Below are 17,818 nucleotides of genomic sequence, written 5' to 3' on the forward strand. Positions count from 1 at the left end.
CAGCTGGAAATATGCCCAAAATTGGATGAATGAAATAGCAGGGAAAGACCAAAGCCTGACAACCCTGGAGCCTGGACAGAAGAAAAGCATACCAAAAGACAGCAGACTGGGGATCAGCGGGGCAATGTGGAGGAGCCACAGAGGGTGCAGCCCAAACCTGCTGAAGCTGGCAAGGAATGTTTTAGAGCCCCACCACTAAGTGGGGAAGGAGCATCTCCTGAAGGAAACTGGGTGAACTTTCCATGCTGCTCAATCCATGCAGCCTTTGCTGCCTCCAGGAACACCGCTCAGTGTCAGGTGGTCTTTTGCTTTGGACAGCCACTCATCAGAATCAGAGCAACAGCTCATTTAATACAGGCCACTGAGCAGCAGCTTGTGCAAGGCCTGTGCAAGACTTTGTACTGACAGCACAATAGCGAAAAGCTAGATTACATCCCATTAGCACTCCCTTGGGCCCTGCAGTCCCTCAAGGCAAAAAAAAATTTAAAACACTTAGTGCAGACCTGCCAAGTCTCATTTGCACAGAGGAGACAAGCTCATTCATGAGTCATCTCAAAGCATGGGGCCAAACTGATCCCCAGTGCCGTTCTGACAGGGTCAGAGGGTGAAGGAAAATCCATCAGTGAAAAGCAAGAGTAGATGGACACCAGGGATGAATTATCCCCTTCCTGCTTGCAGTGATGGGGTTTTGCTGCAGGTGTTTCAGTGAAAGCCTGGGCCTATTTTCTGATGGTTCACTGAGCCAAAGAGCCCTGTGCTTGGAGGAATGTGCTACTGGAAATTTCCATAAAAGGAGACTTTTCAAAGCTTCTGGGCCAAACGTTTGATTGACTCAGTGCAGTCAACAGAGCAAAGACATGGCTGAAAGTCTTGATACATTTGTCTACTGAAAAAAAGAAAGCTGACAGGAGTTCTGCATGCTGACATGTTCACTCAGAAAGCTGGGGATCTTTTCAGACTCTGTTACACTTTGACTGCACAGAGAGACATACAGAGCCAGCGGGGAGTGAGATGCTGGGAACTCGGCGAGTTGGCAACAGTTCAATGCAGTGTGAAGCTGCAAAGAAAGCTGGGACCTCACTTCCTCACAAAAGGGTCAAAATCCATGTGAGATTATTTTGGTTCATTTTACAGTCAAGTGAAGAGACTTTTCCAGTGGAGCTGTGCAAAAGATCCAAATCCAGTTAGTGCCCAGTTATACGAGCATAGATTTCAAGCTTGCTCCGTCCAATATGTCTTATCTCCTGCCACAGAACCTAACCACTGAAGTGAAAGCTCAGTTGAGATCAGTTCCAGCAGGCTTTTTCACCTCAGCTTGTTTTTCTTTTCTTTTTTTTTTTTTTTGTCAAAACTATGTGAAATGCCAAGTTTGGACATAAAAGCAAGGAGTATCGAAGTTGTGCTTTGAAGCTGGGAATTCATCTGTGGACTGAGATTTAAGGGGATGCAAACCCACATGACCTGAAACTCAAATAAATGTTTGCTTGAGCCCCTAAGAGTTGAAACAAAGATATTTCACATTGCCTCACTCTAGCAAATGCTTTATTGGTATTCAAAAGCAAAGCTCACATGGATATAGTGTCCTGAAGTGACCAGAGAGGTGAACTGAACACATCACTTAAAACTGATGGATCTATCAATCTTGGCAGTGTCACGTCAAAGATGAGGACAACAGGCTAAAACACCAGCTCCCTTAAGGAAAAGGGACAAAAATATTTGTGTGCCTTAACTTCAAAGCCTCAGCATGACCACTGGGATTATTGTGACAAAGCACTCTGACATAGCCAGAGACGTGACAGATTGACAAACGAGGGCTGGTAGGTGGTGCTGTCTGTAGGAGTGTGAGAGAGGGGAGATCAGATTGAAACACAATCTGCCAACAACAAAGGAAGTGACTGAAGGGAAGTCCTGGGCATTTAAAAGACCCAGTTTCCTACCAAAGAAATGGGAGGAGCAGAGAATCTCCTTTTGTTTATCGGTTTCTAGTGACCTAGATACCTTGCAGCTAGATCTGCCAACCCATCTGGCTAAAAGTAAGAAAAAATAAACTTCTGTTTGTTTGCCGAGTTGTTTTACTGAGAGCATCAGAGAGAGTAAAATATTGCTCTGGTAGTGCTGAGTAGAAACAGGAGACAGAAAACTCTTATCTGCTATTGGGTGAACTTGCAATTTTGTCCACGTTCATGGACAGGTACCCATTCAATGAAATATTTATCTTATCTGTAAAGTTTTACAACAGCATGCTTATATGAAGAGGGATGTCTGCATGAGAAGTCTCTCTTCTGCCTCAAAGTGATCCTGAAGTGATCAAAGCCATCTCCTGCTGCTCTGGGTATGCCTAAAATTACTGCTGATGAAAGGAATCAGAGGGAATACACACACTCCTTTGGTTTCAAGGTGGTTTCTTTTGTGTATTGAGCAGCCCTTTGTATAGTACCACAGCAAGACAGTAGCTTGTAAGGCCAGGCTGTCAGCATCCTGCCCCCTCATCTGCTGTGAGATTCTATGAAGAGAGAAAAAGAAATAGCATCCTCTACTCTTCATTTCCAGGAAAATAAAATAGTAAAAGGCAAGCGATAGCAAAGTGAATTCAGAGGCAGGTGTAGTCTGAAGCTACTTCGAACTGACTTAGGGGAGTTCAAGAACCAGAAGACACTGTTGAAATCATTCAGACAGGGACACAACCCTATCTGTCTGCAAACTCTGGCTTCTCCGATTTGGCCATAGTTCAGTACAGTACCTCCAACCTTGCTCCCACAGACATGAATTCATTAAAATTCCTTTAGCCCAGCAAAAGTCAGCATGTATTTTGAGTTATTTTGCTTTGTTTTGATCTCAAGTGGAAATAAAGGGCAGTAGAGGAGCCACTTCGACCTTGCTGGGGCCCTGAGGAGTGAGAACAACTCACCCATACAATACATCTACATCCTCACTTCCAACATGCTTACCTTGCTTTGCTTTCTGTCCAGGTAGAACTGATGTTGACTAATGGCCATAGCCCAGATAGACTTTATCAGAGCTGGACAGGCGTACCATGTATGCACAGCAATGCCACTATGCCCAAAAGTCCTCCTTGTCACAGATGCCCTAGAGAAGAGGAAAGAATGAGTTGGGGTTACAGGTATATTCTGCCACAGAAAACAACCACAGGCCTCACAGTGAAAAGTACTATCTTTACTGAATACGCCTTTGCACTGATGGGAAATGCTTAGAGAACAGTGGTAAACTGCTACTCAAGTTAAGACAGCCTTCACTCTAAATAGTAAAAATTAAAATGCTCCCAAGTCCTAGCAGTAAGGATCATCCAGTTTATCTAGTTTGAATTGGAATCCTGTGTTCAGCTGAGCTGATGCTGGCTTGTTACATGTCCCAGGGGAGTCACTAATGCCTAGCCAGGCTTGGATGAATCCTGTGTGTCTCATCACATGCTGAGACACCCAAAGCCAAGTCCTCACACCTTCCAGCACCTCTGGCTTTGGATGGTGGGTCTCAAATATTACTAAAAAGCCACACAATCAATGGCCGTTTTGGAGAATGTGGAAGGAACTCTTGAAAAAACCTTGATTTTCTCTCTTGCAAATGGAAGGAGTAGGACTTGCCATGTGGTATGGGAAGCTGTGAGGCTTGGAGAGGGCTGCCTGGTGCACTGGAGAGAAGAACGCTACTCAGCAATTAGCTGAGAGAGTATAAAAACAGGAAAAATAAGAGCTAAGTGTTTCCTCTTTGGGACTCCCAATTGTCCTCAAATATTAATAAAAAATACAGGTTAAGTTTCCCCATGCTTTCACAGCTGTACAAAACAGCCCGATTATTCTTTCCTATCCCTCAACTCTAACCTTGCCAGCACAGCCCTTGACACTGGCACGTTGCTGGATAAATACCGCACAAGCTCGCAGCATCCTCTCTGGAGGCATTCAAGGCCAGGCTGGATGTGGCTCTGGGCAGCCTGGTCTAGTGGCTGGTGACCCTGCCCACAGCAGGGGCATTGAAACTAGTTGATCTTTGAGGTCTCTTTCAACCCAGGCCAATCTATGATTCTATGATCCTGGTCTGCTGAACTCCTCCCACTGAAGGGACACAACGGTGACTGGAGAAAACCAAGTCCCAAATAGATGAGGTTCTGCTCTCCAGTCTATTAAGGGCCTCGTGTTGGAATATGATTATGAAATAAAATAAATGTGAGCAATGGTACAGAGACTGGGTCAGAAATCACAGAATTATAGAATACCCCGAGTTGGAAGGGACCCATAAGGATCATCAAGCCCAACTCCTGGGTCCACACAGGAACACCCAAAAATCAGACCACATTAAAGCCTTTTCCTCAGGGACATACATTGTGAAAAGAGTCCAGTGCAAGAGACAGCATGGGGAGCAAGGCGTGCTACAGAGGGGTGCCAGCAGGCCCTTTTGTGCAGTGCAGACGTGGAGGTGATAGTGGGGGACAGCCCAGGAACTCTACTGGGCAGCACAAGAGATGGTTGACTCTTTTCCCAGTGCTCTGAAGTGCCCAAGTCAGTTAAAAAGCTGGTTTTCCTGCTATATCTGCACTGCCCACCTCTTCTCAGGCATGGCTGTCCAAAACTGAAGGTGAAGATGGAGGTAAAAAAAAAGTTGGGACAGAGCAAAGACTGAAAGAAAAAGAAAATTGCGTAGAAATGTGAACTGCTGGCCAGGATCTGCTTGGGAAATCGATGAGTTCTTGTGTCAGGGACTTTTCAGTGCTGCAAAATGTGTTATTGTATAAACTTGCAGAGCCACAAATAGGAGTAAAATTTCTCTGAGCAAACAGTCACAGCCAATGCAAGCAAAGTCTTAGGAAATTGGGATCTCACATTTCAGCACTACCCTCAGCGGAGCCCTTTCTATGCTACCCTGTGCCATGCAAACACAGCAGGAAACCTTCTGCTGTTGTGAGTAATTGCTGTGAGAAAAGTCCCCATGGGTGCAGCAGGATGGAGGCTGATGGCCGTGGTGGTGAGGACGAGAGCAGGGCTGCCTCACCCCCATTGCTGGACAGCGAATGAAGGCAGCGTTGGGATGAGGTGCTCCTGGAACTGAGGCTGGAGAGGGGATTCTGAATGCTCTGTGTTGATTTAAGGTATGCAAATCACTGCAGCATATTGGCATGTAAGGTTCTGAGGCGTTCAGGCACATGGGCTGGAGCCATAATTCTGGTGCCATCTCTTTCGGTCCAAACAGTTACTTGTTTTGAACTCTCAGAAGCATATTCTCCAAATAATTCACTTTCTCATCTTAAAAGCAGTGATTTCTGATTTTTTTTTTCTTTCTGGGATCTCTACATGTTTCCCGTCCAATCTGTAAATCCTGTCAGGAAGTCTGCACACTTGCTCAGAGATGCTGAGTTGCTTTTCACAGCTGGCTGTTGGGAGCCTATGAGAGATGGCTCATGGGTGCCTTTTCTGTGACTTTCCTCCACGCATGCCACATGTGCTATGGAATTAACCCTGCTGATACAAAAATGCACAACTACCCTCCTTTATGGGATAAGTAGCTGAGATGAAGAGAGGTTAAGTGGTTTGCACAGGACAGGAAGCCGCAGGCAGAGACAGGGCTCAAAAACACGCATTGTGCTGCCCAGCCTTGGCCACAACCATGGAGCTGTGCTTGCTCTCCCATGCCTGCGAGTGTGGCTTTGCTGACTCAGGCTCTGGTTTGGCTACACGGAGAGGAATGCAGAGAGAGCACTGTGGTGGCTATTCCTCAGCCTCCATACACCAAACAGGAGTCCGTCCCCCTCGGCCAGGAGACTGACTACAACCTGAGCCGTGCTCCCAGCACTCTGCTGCAACGTGGCTGGCTGTAAAGCAACCGGAGTAACAGTTTGACATGAATGGTGGTACTCTGCCTACAAAAATTGATTGTGAGAAAGGCAGACAACAGCTCACAGAGGACAGAGCTTTGTCCTCCTGGTGTTGATTCAGGGAAACAGCGTCGTGGAATAAAAAGCAGAAGCTCTCCAGCGTCATTAATTCCTATCATCCAAATAAACACAAATGACACACGGTTGGAAAGAGAAGTTCCTCTGCGTGGTCACAATTTATGCATGACACAGAGCAGCAAATATCATGACTTGAACGTTGCAGAGCTGATTGCTCTCTCTTGGAATTGCTGCTTACAGGAAGCGGCCAGCTCAGCGTTCAGGGGCTCCTGGCTGCTCGCAGCCCACGTTCCTGATGCCTTGCTGCTGATGGACGGTTGGTGGGGGAAGGAGCGCACCACCCCCAGCTCCCACTGCTGGAAGGTGTCCCAGAATATTCTCAGCATTGGGAATTCGCTTTGCTAGATCTCATGCGACTATTTACATGCTTAATATTTTAATATTAAGCAGATGCTTCAAGGCTCTGCTGACCTGGAGCTGCAGTCTGGTTTGAGTGGTTTTCTGAAGTTTTCGCTTTAAGATAACACACCTATGGTATGGATACAGGTACCGTTATGTTGGTGTGACTGTGTTCACACCAGGGCAAATACATACAGAAACTGCATGCAAAATTTCCCTAACAAAAGGACAGATACTACTATACAGATAGGCACAGGAAACAGGTGAAACAGGATCACAGCTTAGCGATGAGCAAAACACGCCACAACCAGCAGTACATCAAATCAGTCTGGGAAGAGAGTTTCTGTCAGCCCCTTCCATGTCTAATTGAAAAGCAGAATGTTGACTTTAGTGACAATAACTTACAGAGGAATTTGTACACTGGTCACTGTCTGCAGTGACCATCCACTAACACAAATGAGTAGGTGTGCAGACTGCAGGCACTGGACGCAGCACAGTCACTTGAATTCGCTCTCTCCCACTTTAGGTCTCCAAAGTAACAAGAAAAGGGTCCTGTGCCAAAAAGACTGATGGGCTTGCATCCAGCCTGCCCGTAAACCTCTGGTACGGTGCCATTCCTTTCCGCTGAACTCCTGAATATTTATTTACAAGGGAACGTGAGAGTACAAAATCTGGCGCCCATCTCCGGGAGCCACCGGAGGACCACGGCAGCCCTCTCTCTGCGGCGGGACCCCGGGCTGCACCGCGGGGCCACAAAGGAGCGAAGGAGAAAGCACTGCCAGGTGTCGGGGGGAACGCACGATGGGAACGTACCCACCCGAGACAGAGGGAGCGTTCCCCGGCTCGCTGCCTTGCTGAAGGGCTCCAGCCAATGGGTGGTTTGGCTACAAAGCGCAGCGACCCCCAGACCACAGCGGGGGATCCCGCTGAGCCCCGCAGCCCCCGGCTCGGCACGGCACGGCACGGTTCTCACCTGCGCGGATCGTGCACCTCCACCGAGAACTTCTTCTCGCGGAAATAGAGGTTCTCCAGCTGCCTCCATTGGAAGATCTGCCGGGAGAAGGAGGGGGTGAGGCTCCTCCGCGCTAAGCCCTGCCCGCTCCCTGCCCTCCGCCCCGCTCTCTCTCCCGACGCCGCGCCGGGGCTGCCCCGCTCCGCCCCGCTCCGCCCCGCCCGGCTCGACGCGGCGCCGCTCCACCGCAACGGAGCGAAGCAGGAGGTGGGGACGGACGGACGGACGCGTCCCTGCGTTCTTTGCTTGCGCGGCACGCTTTCACTTTGCGGATTAACTACAACGAGGAAAAGTTACAGGAAAGCGAGGATTCGGCCGCTTTCTCCTGCTTTCGAGGGTGCTCGGCCGAGCCCCCGGGCTTTTGCGGCGCACAGAGCTGGCGTGGCGTTGTAGGGCAGCCCCCGGGGGGGGCTCACACCTCTGCGCTGCGAGGAGCGTAAAGGCACTCGGCGCTCCGCCCTGCCTTCACCCCGGCTCGCCCTGCCAATGGGAAGCAAAGCGGTGTGAGTTTATCTGGGGTGCTGACAGCACTCGTGTTGGCGGTGCCTGGGGGTTGAGTAGGGCTGCAGCGTGCCAGCGGCGCTCAGAAGCACAGGAATCAGCACGTCGTGTTGTTCTTGCCTCCCTGTAGGGATCCTGCTACAACAGGGGCTCGGACTCGATCCTCAGAGGTCCCTTCCAATCCCTACGACGCTGTGATTCCGCGCTTCTGTTTTACAGGCGCATCTCAAAGCACCACCAAAACGTTACCGCTGGAGGGGAACCGAAGGCACGGAGCGAGGCACGGAGTGACCCGCACCGAGTGACCCGCTCCCCGGTGCCCTCGCTGCTTAGTAAGCGTGGGCAGGTCTCAGGGACTCAGCCCGCCCTCTGAGTGTGCAGCTCCCGGGCACTGGGACGCCGCAGAGGCCGCGTCTCGCTGCCCTTACCCACGCCTCGTGCAGGAGTGCCTGCCACGCAGCAGCCCCGGGCGGGAGGGAGGGCAGCGTAGAAGTAGCAGTAGCACGCGGTGACTGCAGCCAACACACTGCGGGCAGCTCCGCCCGCCTCCACATCCTTACAAAGAACTGAGCCCAAATCCAAACCCTGGCTTCCAGGCTCTTCATCCACCCGCGGGCATCCCAGCACTGCTTCTCGCTCAGGGCCGGTTACCTCTGCCGGGAGCAGAGCCAGCAGAGCTCTCCCTGATTTATGCTCCCTCTCCCACTACAAGCAGCTTCTGTTGAGTTCCTGTCCGACCCCCAAGGAAGGAGCTGAGTCCTGCCACGCTGAGATAAGCCGCTCGCCAGTGTCAGCACTCTGGAGATCGGTAAACAGGAGGCGTGATTTGATTTGCACTGATTAAGCTGCTACTGGAGGTTAAATCTAGAAAATAAAGCAAGCCACCGCGGGGACACAAACATTTTCTCCTTGCTAATACTCCAGGGCACCAGGATTGCAAATTTCTATTGTTGTTGTTGCCTTTTTCCTTTCTCTGGATGGAAGGGTGGGGGCTGTGACAGTCTGTCCCCTTCAGAGCTCAGTGCTCCGGGGCTGTCCCCGTGGTCTGAGTGCAGGGCAGGAGGAGGCCACGAGGGATGGGCAGATCGAAGGGTTGGATTTTAAACTCTCTGTAGAGGACTGATTTACTCCTTGCATAGGAAAATGAATCGCCATATAAAAGGCGTAATTATGAAATGGAACACAGAAATACCCATTATTTTACCCACTGAATGAGGACAGGCTTGGGGTGAAAGGGTTAAGCTGAGAACTGCTATCTGAATGCAGACTCTGTCTCCCCTACAGGCTCTCAGCGCACTTCAGCAGAGCTTCAAAGGCAAGAAAAGGAAGTTTGGGGCCCAAACTCCCACTGACAGCACCAGGGGTCAAGCATGAGACTGCCACGTGGGCCTCCAAAAACACCCCTCCGTGCTTCCAGATGCCCATCTGTCTGCGGGGATGGTAACACAGTGTGTGCAGAGGACGTGTCTGGGAAGCGCTCAGACATGTGGAACACATAAGCATCTAAAAAGCAGCAGTTCACACCCTTTGGAAAACATCCCTCTGTCCCTGTGTCCCCTGTTGTCATTTTGGCATGAAGTAGGAATTTGAAACCCTTTTTCTAAGCTGTTGGCAGCTGTTCTGCTGGGGGAGTTTGTGCAAGAAGCAACTCAGGTAGATGAGATGCCTGTGCAACCCGTTCTCCTCTGCCTGGGACTGTCCCCTGTGTACTTATCCTGCCTTATTCTGTCTTCTCTGCTAACGAAGCTCACAGTGCTCAGCTCATTAAGTGCAGCTACGCTTCCCTCCCATGATTAATTCCAACTGTCCAAACACAGCGGCTCTGGGGGAGCTTTCAACCAGCCAGGAGCAGGCGCCGAGTGCTATTTCTCGTGCCCCGGGGTGCCCCATGTGGCCCTGGCTGCTGCCCCAGGAGGGCGTGAGTGTGGCTTTACAGCTTGAGTTTGGGTCTTTTTTTCCATAGCACTACTCTCCAGGACATACTTGTGTGTTTTACCACTGCTGTAACTCACCCTTTCTGCAGCCTCCCACTCGTTTTGCCCATATTGATCTGAGAGGTCTCACCCTCTTACACACAGGGAATACAATCTGCAAAAGTGTGAATACCCACAAGAAGGTATCTGCTTTCTTACTAGCTGATCACCACCTCTCAGGAGAAACTGCCTAATTTCTCTCTTCAGCCAGACCTCCTAATGTAAGCAAGCTGTTCCCTTCAACCAGTTGCCTGGCTTACGTATGGTTTCAAATTGATGTTGTTAATTCAGTGACAGATGCACAAGGTGCCATTAGTGGGTCTTAAATGGAAGCATAATTTTTACCCATCAAGATCCTTTTACCATGCTGGTGCTTACAACCTTCACTGGGGAATAAGAGCCGCAGCAGCGAGCTGGTTATAATTTCAGTGCTGCCTTCTGGACATGCAGCTACAACAGAAACATGCAGGTTTTGGAGTGCCACTTTTGGGGTTAGCTTCAGTCAGAGCATCCAAGTTCATGGCAGATTTGCTTTTTCCTGCGCTGAAGCTGAGTTTGGTTTTGTGTGGGAGTTGTATTGTTGAGATGGACAACCACAGTTCCATCCTTCACCTGACCAAAGGTACATCACGGCAGGGACAGGGACAGCACGTCCCCAGACACGCTGGAAATGAGGCTTGGGAGAAAGCCACTCAGTAATACAAGCACAGTTCCCCTGCCCTTTAGAAGCTGCTCTTACTTGGAGCCTGCAGACAAGGGGACAATTAGTGGTGCTTGCGGCAGAGTGAGCTTCTATGATGTGGTGGTTTGTCCACTGGGATCTCTTCTGAGGTCAGCAGCTCATTTTGGATCATGCAGCACTGGGCAGCTTTCAGATGGGAACAATTTTTGCTAGTTGCCATCATTACAAGCTGCACATGAGATCATTCAACCTTCAGCATATGCTTAAGGAAGTCTCCCTGAGACTGGCTTCGGAGCACAGCTGCACACTCATGCATGCACGTGAATGGGAAAGGGACTGCTGAAGAAGAAAAGCGTTACCCTTATTTCCTTCTCCTCTGAGTCAGGGAGTCTGCACTGCAGGCTCTGATTCATCGTGCCAATAGAGCCGGAACCAGAGCTATCACTTGAGTTTGCAAGACTGCTTATCAAACTGCTGACATGCAAGGGGAAACCTGGGGAACAATTGTTCCCTGTCAGACTATGCATACTGTTTCAAATGTTTGGAGTGGGTGGGGGGGCTACAATGCAGAAAGCAGTGCCAGAAATGGCTTTTTTTGCAAAGCTGGCAGCTTAGAAAAGGAGCCAGGGGAGGGATCTGAGTGGTATACGGTGCACTGTGGAGAATTCAGGTGCAAGCTACGGGAATTTTGTCTTTGGAAACCCCTTCCAAGAGGCAGGCAAGCTCGCCAGGCACCAGATGTTTATGACTAGTTACAAAGAGCTGCAGTCAAAGCCCTTCAGATGCAAGCTTCTTTTGTGAGCACACTTGTGGTTTGCTAGCTGCTCCCTAATTAAGCTGAGCCTGGAGGAGAGGAGGCCCAGGGATCTGCATCCGTTTCAGCCATATGAGTCTGAAGAAGTTTTTTACCTTTTTTATTGGCTGTGGGGCTGGTGCGGTGGAGTTTGCACATAGCAGGAGGTAGGGTCAGTGTGAGTGCATTTGAGGAATGCCAGAGGCTCCTGATAAAGAAGGGAGCGTGTTTTTTGAATGAGCATAGAGGAGCCTTTCTGGGTTGGTCACTCATGCCTGGATGACTGGGACTTCACTGATGCGTAGGGAGCTCAGGTTATCTGTCCTAGGCACTGGGCTGTGCTCAGGAATCCTTGTTTGCATGCTCCAAAGAGGGACCATCCATGCATTTGGGAACTCCTGGCAGTAATGAAGCTGAAGGACAGCAAAGGTGCTTGGTGCCCATTAATCATCATATCATAAAATCACAGAGTGCTTAGGTTGGAGGGGAGCAAGAAGATCATCTAGTTCCAATCCCCCTGCCATGAGCAGGATTGCCAGCTGCCAGCTCAGGCTGCCCAGGGCCCCATCCAGCCTGGCCTTGAGCACTTCCAGGGATGGGGAACCCACAGCTTCTCTGGGCAGCAGTGCCAGTGCCTCACCACCTTCTGAGTAAAAAAATTCTTCCTAATGTCTAACTGAAATCTTCTCTCTTTTAGTTCAAAGTCACCCCCCCCCCCCCCGCCTTGTCTATCACTATCAGACCATGCAACAAGTCAGTCTCGCTCCTGCTTGTAAACTTCAAGGACTGGAAGACTGCATTGAGAACCAGACGTAAATGCCCGAATATGTGGTGTCTTTTTCCTTTTTCTATGTGTATGTTTTGCCCTGAAGCACCTGAGATAAGGCAGTAGAGTGGGGTTACTCAGCAATGCACATGCTCTTGGTAGTTTCAGATATCAAGCCTGGTAGCTGTTTCAAATCAGTTCATCTGCAGAAGTCTGTGGAGGATCTATCTGCTGTTTTTCTGCTGTCTTTGGTGACCGAAGGGGAGTTACTAAGGAAATGGAGCCAGACGTTTCTGAGAGGTGCTTAGTGGCAAGAAAAGAGGCAACAGGCAGAGGTTGCAGCAACAGAAATTCTAACCAGATATATGCAGGGAAAAACAAAACACGGTCAGTACTGTAGAGCTGTGAGCAACTTGAATGACTTTGAAGCTGGCCTAACTGAGCAGGAGGTTGAGCTCTTTGTCCTATATTTTTCTTAGATTCTAAGCATCTAATAAATGACCAACAGTGATTGCTGTTGGTCTCACATGGCATCTCCCAGCCCTGCCAGTTTCACAGCTTCTTGAATGATTAATTCCTTGTTAAATCATAGTATGCAGAAGGAACAATCATCCCTCTAAATGCACGTCGATGACTGGGTGCTCTGAGGGGCTTCTAGGAAAGGCAAGGAAATAATGTGACATATTTTCTAACAGTTCAAATGCAACCCCTTTACTCTCCTATGCTATGGGCAAGAGTCACAACCCTGGATGACATCCTGGTAATAAAACTGGCACTAAACAATAAAACCAAACAATGGCAGTGTTTTCACACAGCTTGCATAAGTACAGCTACAAACGCCCAAGTCTTTTCTTGTTCAGTTTAAAGATGAAACAAACACAACAAAAAATTTCCTCTCTGGATATCTGATTTCCTCCTCTGAACAAACCAGCAACGAAAATTCTAGGGGCTGAGTTATGTGGGAGGTCAGGGCGGAGGTTATAAACAGTCCCTTTCTGGCTTTAAACTCGACAAAAATCACAGCTCCATCAAAGTCAATGGCAGTTTTGTCCCAATTGTTTCAGTGGGGCTATGGTTTTCATGCATGGGTTTGTGTTCTGCCTCAAGCCAACCCTGCTCCCATCAATCATATCTCTGTCAAACTAGTTAGTTAGAAAGAACGAAGAAGGATTTGATCCAGGCAGCACCAACTCAGCTCAAACAAATGGGATCTTGTTTCAGGGACAGATTTACCAAGAGATTTCCACGGGCTGTCACCTGTGAATTAGCCTGACCCTCTGCTGAGGGTGCCCCACAGGTCATGAGATGAGGATGCCGCTGTACTATAACTTAGCCCTCTATCCTGCCATGCCTTCCATTCATTCCTGTATTTCAATTAGTTTGGGCTTTTTTTTTTTTCTCCTTCCTAGAACAACAACAACAAAAAAATTATGAGGTTTCCTGTGTGATTTGATGTGGGGAAAAAACCCATCAATGATCTTCCCAGAGGCTTGCTGTCCTCCCCTTCCCCATGGAATGAGAGAGTGGCTTGGCTAAGCAGGACTTTTGGTGGTCTGTCAACAACCCCAGCACACTATCTAATTACTTCCCCTTTGGCTGCAGGGCTCTTTCTCTGCCAAACAGTTTCTAGTTCAGTTTGAGATCATTCTTGCTGTGTGCTGTTCTCATGGGACCACACCCCACCAACAAACGTTTCTAGCTTGACCAAACAGAAATTGCATCTGTATCTATATAATCACCACTTTGCATTTATTTCCATTATGAAGAGACAATTCCCTACTAAATTTCAAAGTGGTTTACTGGCTCAGAGAGGCAGTAAAGCATCAGCTCACAGAGGGAAGAGCTGTCGTTTGGACAAAACATTATTTGTCTACATAATGTAACTCAATATTTGTGTCTATAACTGTATACAGACTGGGAAACCAGACTTTGGGTTTATATACATGACTGAATCCATCTTCAATGCACATATATTTGTCAAATACTGTTAGGTACTGCACTGCTGTCAACATTCTGGTTGCCTGTAAAATTCTAAATCAATATATATATTTCTGATTTTTATACATTAAATTTTCTCTTTCCTCTACAAGCAAATCAAAGCGACACTCTTTCTGCACTGAGGATTCTAACACTATATTCTGTGTATTACACAAAGGATGCCCAAGCTATAGCACATGAATCAGCTATGGATGACTGATTTATACCACCAGAAACCATTCCTGCCATTTTCTTTCCTGAAGATCCTCTTGCCTTCTGTACTGGCATGACTAAAGCACATCTATCTTAAGACCAAAATACAGGAACTCCCATCCCATGCCCAGTCATGCGATGATGATGCATATGCCTATTAGGTTGTGTGAATGAAAACATGACTGTGACACAGGGTGTCTGTAAGTAGGGTCACACAACATGCATGCAGCTCTGGGTTGCAATGCACAATCTTCTGAGCCTACTGCCCAAGCCACTCATTTAAAGATGCCTCATATTCATAGCCAATGAATAGCTGGGCCCTTGCTTGGCTTCACCTGGTAATAAAAGTACTCAGGCTTTTGGAACGACAAGACGTGGGGATGGTGGGGCACATGAGAAGCCTGCTACCACTTCAAAGCCAAGCACATGTGCTTGAGGAAGTTCCAGTCTTGCTCCAAATCTCCACCCTAGATCCAGAGTGCTGAAGTCCAATTTGTTTCACTTTGTGCCATCAGAGTCTTTGCATCTTGTTGAAGTTCCTGCTGTGTGCTGCAGAATCATTCAAGACTTGGCTGCTGCTTTTATAGAGAATTACCCTTTTAAGACCTGAATACAACACAGCACTTCAAGCAAGTGAGTTTTATTTTGACGAGACTACTCCTATATTTAGTGGTATTCATGGGCTTGACTTGGCTGCAGCAAGGGATAGGATGTCATGCTGTAGTCTGTAGTGAATGTAGATTCTTGCAGAAAGCCCTGGAGCTTTACGCCTGACAGTATCACCACAGTGTATATACAATGAACCACCCAAAATAACACTCGCCTCCTTCAAGACAGTGGTGCCCTAAACTACGTATTAGTGTTTATGGGTATTAAAGATGACCAAGCTACGTGTTTGCCTAAATGATAGACACTGAGCTTGACTATTCTGTGATTAGTTAACACATTTTAAAAAGTTGCTTTCCCTACATAGTGTCCTTAGTTGTCTGAGATGAACCATGTTTGGGAGAGATGCTGAACCAAGCTTTTATTAGCTTATATGCGAAAAAAAGTGGTGATTATTACCTGTATGTAGCTGTTAATTCATTGAGATTGAACCACGACAAAGCCCATGGAGTCAAATGCTTCCCATCTTCTTCTGAGCTGTGAAGCCCTTATCTTGTTCCACAATATTATTGTGTAGTTCAGTAGAGGTTTCTTTCACTGATTTATGTGGCTGTGATTTATTCAGCCTGCACCCATACTCTGCTACTACAGTTGTGCCAGTGTTGCTTACTGTGGACCAGATGGTGAATGAGTTTGAGCACCGATCAATGTTAAAAGTGACTGTTTTCTTTTTGGCTGAGTTACACTGAGCTTTGATCACTTCTCTGGGGCAGTTTCCTTCCTGGCCACACAATTATACCAGCGTGACTGAGGAAGAGGAGGAAGTGAACAGTGGTAGCAGGACTGGTATAGGGTAGGAGAGTGAAGGCCACTTAAGCTAGTGCTGCTGCCAGAAGAAATATTCAATGAATGAATGCCTAGTGGTATGTCTGACCAAAGCCTGCGGAAGTCTTCTGCCTCAGGGACAAAATCTTGCTTTCCGGCCCAGTGTGCTCTGATCCGATTTATTCATCTCCTGTTCAGAACTTTCTGGCACAGTGGGGTGCAGCAGCCAGGCTGAGGCAGGTGCTGAGGCAGGAAGAAAAGGTGGGGGCAGGAAGGAAAAAGAAGAGCCTGGTGCTGAATGGTAGACACTCCAAATTGAGACAAGCAGCAGCAAAAAAGGTGCTACAGAGAAAATGGTTTCCTGCATAACAGGTATGGGATAAATCCTTTTCAGCAAGGGAAGGTCTTAAACTGTCACTGCTCTTCAGTGGTCACAGGTCTGGATCTTACATAAGGAAATGGGGTGAACAGCCTCTTCAACGAGAAGAAAGAGCAGGGTAAGGAACTTCACTTTATATATGTCTCCCTCTCCAGTGCACCACATTTCCAAACACTAAACCAAGACTGAATTACTGCGCTATAAAATGAGTTGAACCCGCCATGACCTGAAGACTGGTTCAGTTTACAGCCAAGTCCATAATCCAAAAAGCATGAAGGATCAGCAAAGGGAAGAGAAATAAAAGTGTTGAGCAGAAAGAGTCAGCAGGTAGTCCTTAACAGTCAGCTAATCACAGTGAATAATGTATTACAGCAATGCCACTGAGACTCCGCTAGATTTTATAAACCAGTATTTCCTGGAAATGTTTTCTGCTCCTCTTGCATCATTTGTAAACCTGAAAACTTTTATCCCTGCCTGCAATGCAAAGATGTTTCCAAAGGTCTTAGGAAATTATGCCGTTCCAAGAACAGCCCAGTTCTTTCTGACCCCATCAGACGCTGGATGCTCTCGAGAAAGGCCAGCTTTGGCTGACTATATGCTGTGGCTGAGTGGCATGGTGCTGAGAGAAGTGTTATGCATGCTCCATAACTCTGACAACTGAAACCATCTTGCTGCCAAATCAAACATCCTTCATGAACGTGAGAGCTTATAACACCTCCAGAAATCCTGTCTGAATAGAGCTGATTCTGTGTTGTAACTATGGATGTTTCCCATACATTCTTTAAGTCTTATCTTTAACCCTTCTATGCTCTTGATCTCTAATGTATGTGTGTGAACTGGGCTCCCTTTAAACCATTTGAAAATCATGTTTCTTTTGCCTTTTTTACTGTCCTGATGTTCTTCTATGATCAGTCAGGATAGAGACCAATTTGTCAGCTTCCTCCTCCCCAGCATTCATTACTTTCTATAAATTTCACATCAATCCCTACTTTATGCTTTTTTAAGTTACTGGTCTGTCATTCCTTCACCACAGGAAGCACAAGTTTAACCACTCCATCAATGCAATTACTGACTTGACAGTACTTCATTATGCCCTAAAGCAGAGAGGATCGCTGTTCTATTTGTTCTGCAGTAAAAAAGCTCTTAATTAGCTTATTGCTCCTCCTGTGTAAATATCCCACTTTGCCTCTGGAATTGGGAAACTTCACTCTATCCCTTGCTGTTTGGAAAAGGCCAAGTGACATCATACAGCAATCTTTCACTTTCTGGACAAAATTAATAAACTGATTACTTCATTCCTGCTGTTGACAAGCAGGTGACTTCTCTCTGATCAGACACTTAGAGCTACTGATTTTACCTGTGCTTTGCATTTCTTGGTAGTAGGGGTCCAACTCAGTTCTTTTTGCATGTGAAAATTGGAAGTCAAGCTGTTAGCATTGCTTTGGACTAACAGTAATACTACATATTAAATCCTTCTGTAATGAGAGTCCATAGAGCTTTGTGGTGGTATTACAACACAGAATAAAGTATTTTCATAGCACACTTCATTTGATTACAGAGAAAAGATAACACTGGAAAGAAATAGCAGAAATGGATGCTTAGCTGCCACAGAAAATCTTTATCAAACTACATTCACATCTGAATTTTGGGATGTCCCACATGTTTTCTTGTTTCCAAAACTATTCTTCTTGGGCTCTCTTTAGTCAGCTGGAGAATGAGAACACCGGTAATGTTTATGAGCCTGAGAAAAAAGCCTCACCTTAAGTTTCATAACCACTGTCTTTCTGAGAAAG

General features: G+C 47.4%; 1 protein-coding gene and 1 long non-coding RNA gene across 12 annotated transcripts in view; one reads left to right on the forward strand and one right to left on the reverse strand.

Annotated features, from left to right (window-relative positions):
• Positions 1-17,818, reverse strand: part of FRMD4A (FERM domain containing 4A) — a 358,105-nt gene that overhangs the window by 32,331 nt on the left and 307,956 nt on the right. For all 11 annotated transcript variants that reach the window (XM_015298894.4, XM_015298935.4, XM_015298850.4 and 8 more), the window contains 2 exons: positions 7,272-7,348; positions 2,949-3,087 (listed from right to left, as the gene is read on the reverse strand). In XM_015298894.4, the coding sequence (XP_015154380.1) occupies positions 2,949-3,087; positions 7,272-7,348 (216 nt within the window). The remainder of the gene's footprint in view (positions 1-2,948; positions 3,088-7,271; positions 7,349-17,818) is intronic.
• Positions 6,992-16,891, forward strand: LOC121108053. Its single transcript, XR_005842347.2, has 2 exons — positions 6,992-8,619; positions 9,096-16,891. It is a non-coding gene; the product is annotated as an uncharacterized LOC121108053 (long non-coding RNA).

The sequence above is a fragment of the Gallus gallus genome, chromosome 1 (genome assembly GCF_016699485.2).
Source record: "Gallus gallus isolate bGalGal1 chromosome 1, bGalGal1.mat.broiler.GRCg7b, whole genome shotgun sequence".
Taxonomy (NCBI): domain Eukaryota; kingdom Metazoa; phylum Chordata; class Aves; order Galliformes; family Phasianidae; genus Gallus; species Gallus gallus.